This window comes from Zeus faber, assembly GCF_960531495.2.
Source record: "Zeus faber genome assembly, chromosome: 18".
Classification (NCBI taxonomy): domain Eukaryota; kingdom Metazoa; phylum Chordata; class Actinopteri; order Zeiformes; family Zeidae; genus Zeus; species Zeus faber.
In genome coordinates this window covers 16,413,737-16,418,666 of record NC_137210.1, presented here as the reverse complement: position 1 = coordinate 16,418,666, position 4,930 = coordinate 16,413,737, and the positions used below count along the sequence as shown (strand labels likewise).

General features: G+C 40.6%; 1 protein-coding gene across 1 annotated transcript; it reads right to left on the bottom strand.

Annotated features, from left to right (window-relative positions):
* On the bottom strand, positions 1-2,399 carry evx2 (even-skipped homeobox 2; the record flags this gene model as incomplete). Its single annotated transcript, XM_080018632.1, has 3 exons — positions 1-615; positions 1,178-1,416; positions 2,009-2,399. 3 exons carry the CDS (start codon positions 2,397-2,399, stop codon positions 1-3), a joined length of 1,245 nt encoding a protein of 414 aa, XP_079874758.1.
* Positions 2,400-4,930: the final 2,531 nt, after the last annotated feature.

Here is a 4,930-nt window from a genome sequence, read left to right as displayed (position 1 = left end):
TTATCTGTTGAGTGAACTTTCTTCGCGCGGGTCCGGTGAGGGCACCGACGTCTTGCTGAGCACCGCGGCAGAGTAAGGCAGGAATCCGCTCTCGGACCTCGGGCCGGACGCGGTGCAGGTAAAGTCCGCGCTGGCGCTCCGGGAGCCCTGCAGCGAGCTGGCCGCCTGGCTGCTGTGGCAGCTGAGGCAAGAGCACGGCCCCGCGGAAGGCGGAGCGCCGCTCACCGCCGCGGCGGCGGCCGCGGCCGCGGCGGCCGCCGCCGCCGAGCTGTTGAGGCCCGCGGGCGACTGGTAGAGTCCGGGGTGCCTGAAGCTGCAGAGCAGCTCGGGCCGGGAGTACGGGTGCGAGAGGGCGCGGAAGGTGTCGAGGGGCCGGATGGAGGTGGCGAAAGGTGACGAGGCGGCACCTGTCGCGGCGGCGGCGGCGGCTGCCGCGGTGACACCGACGTGCGGGTAGTAGTGTAGAGGCACGTGCGAGTGGAAGGGGTACGGGAGACTTCCGGTCGCTGCCGCGTGCGTCATCATGTAGGTGTAGAAGCTGGGGTCCGCGGGATGGGGCCAGGACATGGCCAGGCGCTGCCGCTTGTCCTTCATCCGCCTGTTCTGGAACCACACCTGCCAAACGAGGCATGGTTTTATTATTCATTTATTATATATATATTTTTTTCTATAATGAAATAGCAAATTGGGATATTCCGACTTCGCTGTCGACGTTCTTCTACATAAGCGAGGCCTGCAGCGGAAGAAGGATGGCTTATAGTAAAGATTAATTGCGAAACTTAAATTTAACACTTAGAATCAATAAAATTAGATATACAATTTAATGACATATCAATCATATTTATTCACAGTCGTTATATTTTCTTTTCCTTTTTTTTAATCTATGACTAAGCCCATAAATACACAAGAAAATGTGGAGGCATGTGCTATTAAATAGAGTGCAACTTACATTTGTTACATTTCTATTTTTAGTTTTATTTATATTTATTTGACTTTCAATTATATATATAAACACACATGTTTTCGTTATTTTAATGACAGAGGGTGGCACTACTGAAACTATTTCATTTTCAGTCTTTTAAATTCATTATTTTCTATCTTTCATAGATCCTTGGAAGGGTATAATAATAATAATAATAATAATAATAATAATAATAATAATAATAATGTTCTGTACCTTGATTGTGGTCTCTGGCAGATTTAACGCAGCAGCTAATTCACATCTTCTAGGCCGAGAAACATAATTTTCCCGATAAAACTCTTTTTCCAGTCTTCCAATCTGTTCCCTGGTGAAAGCAGTCCTGTATCTTCTGACCTGGTCGGCATTCGAACTGTTCGATCCTCCAAGTGAATTGCCGTTCAGGTTGGAGAGAGAGCTTGAGCTTGTGTTGGATCCTGAATTACTGTCTGAAAACCCTGAGAAAATAAGAAAATGTATTACTTTACTTTTTCAATTATAATAATTCATGACAGGACCGCAATAATTATATTATCCTAGCGATAGCAGAATTTCAATTTATAAGAAATGCAATGACATAGTTAATTTAAGGTTCCGTTTTTTTATATTATCATGAGCACAACAAAACAGCATGGAAGCAAATATTGCTGGATATGAAATTCTTATACATAGAGCCGGCGACAATACGAAATAGCAATAAAGTAATGTAAACATATAGTGATAAATATACAGTAAAATTATGAAGCATGCAAAAATGAAAAGTATGTAATTTTGTAATTTATTTGTATGTAAAATAATTGTAGTGAAAAAAGTGAATACATATAATACAATATGTGAATAGTTTTAGTATGATATTAAATATATTTCAAGCATAGTAATAATAATAATAATAACAATAATAATAATAATAACAATAATAATAATAATAATAATAATAATAATAATAATAATAATAATAATAATAATAATAATAATAACCGTTGAAAAAAATTATAACCTGTTGTGATAAAATAATAATGAAACAAATATTATATTTAAGGCAAAAATCACCTTTGTTGTTCTCCTTGTGCTGGCTCGGGGAGCGGTGCGTTGGGCATCCCACCTCCACATCACTGTTAATGTCTGAGTCCTGCGAAACTTCGGGGTACAAACTCATCTTCTTTCTGTTTTCCGAGGACGAAATCTCCGCCGAGGAGGTGTTCTCGTTGTTTTGGTGCGCGCCGAAAAGGCTGTCGATTTCAAATTTGCCTTTGGTGGGGAGGTCCCCCAGACCTCCGTGGAGGGAGGCGGTGATCCTGGGGCTCAGGCGTCCGCTGTGCGGGGAGTTCTCCAGGGCCTCCAGCACCGAGTTCCCGGCCGCGTCTGAGAGCCTTTTCCCCGCGACGGGACTGTGCAGCCCCCTCTCCATCAGTATCATCTCCTTTCTTATCCTCTCCATCATTAAGGGGAAAAAAAAAACAGGCGTCCAGAGCCGGTGCACCGATGAATTGCGACGGAGCTGATCCGCATCCAACTAAATAACACTAACTCTAGAGGTTGTTGTTTTTTTTTTAAAAATAAACAATACGTATTAAAAAAATAACAAAAAAAAAATTCGAAGCTACGAGTCAACGAGCGACTGGCTAAGATCACCGCCGCATCCTTCCTATATCTCCCAGATATCACACGCGAAAAGGGGCTCGATGGCTCAAATGATGGTTTATTGTAAGGGGTTTATAAGCAGATCAATGGCGGAGGGCTGTCAGCCGGTGATGAAGGGTATATCCAAGTGGAGAGGAAGAGGAGAAGTGAGGAGTGAGGCGCTCGTCCCTGGGCTGATCCCGGTCTGCTCTCGCCTGCTCTCTCTGCGTTTGGCCTCTTGGGTGCGAATTGACAGTCTGATTAATAAAATGAGCGGGGCAACGCTTCCCTCTTCATTTAGGAATATTATTACGCTTTGATTCTCTATTGTTCCTCTCTTGCGCTCGCCCTCCCCTTTCCTTAATCACCGCCGCTCCCTTTATGCTCGTTTTAGATAAGAAAAAAAAACAAAAACCAAAACACAACAATGCATGTACGGGGACTTTTAAATGCTCCTTTCGAACACGCTCCACATTAACATGCACGCAAGCTCATCTTCCTGGTTATTTCGATGAGGGACCAACAGGGTACGTCGAACTGGTGCTAATATGTTTATTTGTTTTTATTTAGTTTCCCCTTAATTTCTCATCAAAATAACATTCTGGGTTAATGATGGTGAACACGCATTCTTGCACACAACAACAGGAAGCCTATTCAACTAATAAACATAATATTGCTAAGCCCTAATATTTCTGTATAGCCTATATTTTAACAAACAGATGAGCCATATATTTTTTCAGTTTCTTTTTGCTCTGAGACTTTATAAAGTACAATGTTTCTAATACTTTTAGGTTAGATTTTCAAATTATAGTATCTAGCTTTGAATGTCTGTTAATGGGCCTACTACAGCCTCCTCCCTTAATTCCAGTCTGAGGGCCCGAGCCTTTTTAATTGGTAGATAGACTAAGACTTTTAATTTATTCAGTAATTCAACATATAAGCTGTGCTCCGACTCCATATTTGAGGGAGGACATTCCTACTGGCAGCCTTTATTGGAAATTAAATGCAATGTGTTAAGATACAAAAGGCATGGCTTTCAAGTGACTGGAGCGTTATGGCTCCTCTGTACGTTCTCTGGCGCCCCCTGCAGGTCTGCTTTGGTCATTACACGGAGCGCAACCACGTACACCGTTCAAACACCATTTGAACCATTGAACCGTTGAACGTGTTTTGGGCGACTGAGCCTGATGCAACTAACTTCCCTGTGTGATGGCGACATAAAAGCATTAGAGATACAGTGAATGCTCTGCACTATTTTCTGGTAATAATTTTGTGGAAGCAAAAAAAAAACGAACAAAGTTTTTTCACAAACTGTTCAATGGCATGCAATAGGATAGTAAATGGATGTCTATTGGCATTGTTGTATGGCAGATATGAAATCAGAGATGGCCATAATTAATGGTGGATCATTTTATAGTGAAACTACCTGTCATCAATATTACATACAGTATGTCATACAGTTTACTCTATTGTATTGTGCATGTTGTGACGGTGTGCCTTTTAGCGCTCCCTGCCCAGGGACTACAAATGCAAATATGCTTGAAGCTAATTTGATGCTAACTCTGTTGCAATTTATTTTCAATTGTGCACCGTCCCTGTAAAAGTAAACAAGAGAATTGAATCACAATGATCCAATGATGACTTTTTCAATTTTATGCAATGCTTCTATCTATGTCTGTATGTATGTATGTATGTATGTATGTATGTATGTATGTATGTATGTATGTATGTAGGTATGTATGTATGTATGTATGTATGTAGGTATGTGTGTTTGTTTACTTATTTGTCTATTCATTTTTGTTAAAATAATGTTAAACGTTTTATTGATAATCCAATTCCATGTGAGGTATAGTCCTATTCTAATGTCAGTTACCAGAGCCAAAGTATTGAACAAATATTTAAAAATGTATATTTTCAAAACTCTATGCCAAATTACACAGGGGGAATCATTTCCTCAAAAAAACCGTGCATGGTTTCCTTTGGGTCTACACTTGTACACAACCCTGATTGTTTGAGTCTAAATGATCCCTGCAAAATGTTATCACCTGTGTTGTTATGCTTTCCATCATAGTGTGAATCATCGCTCACTACACTGCATGCACTTAATAGTAAGTTGTTTGTTTTAAAGGGGATATTCACACAACTAAATTAAAGATAACAATGTAATAATCTCAAAGGATGATGGGAAAAAAAACACATTGCAATTTACGCTTATTTTTTGTATGATGTGAATACACTTGTATTGTTGTAAACTGCGGAATGAATATTGATTGTTGTAACCAATTGTTTATTTGTGTTTTACCTAGAAAACCAATTGCATCTCCGAGGATGTTTATGTTTTCAGATGTAGTG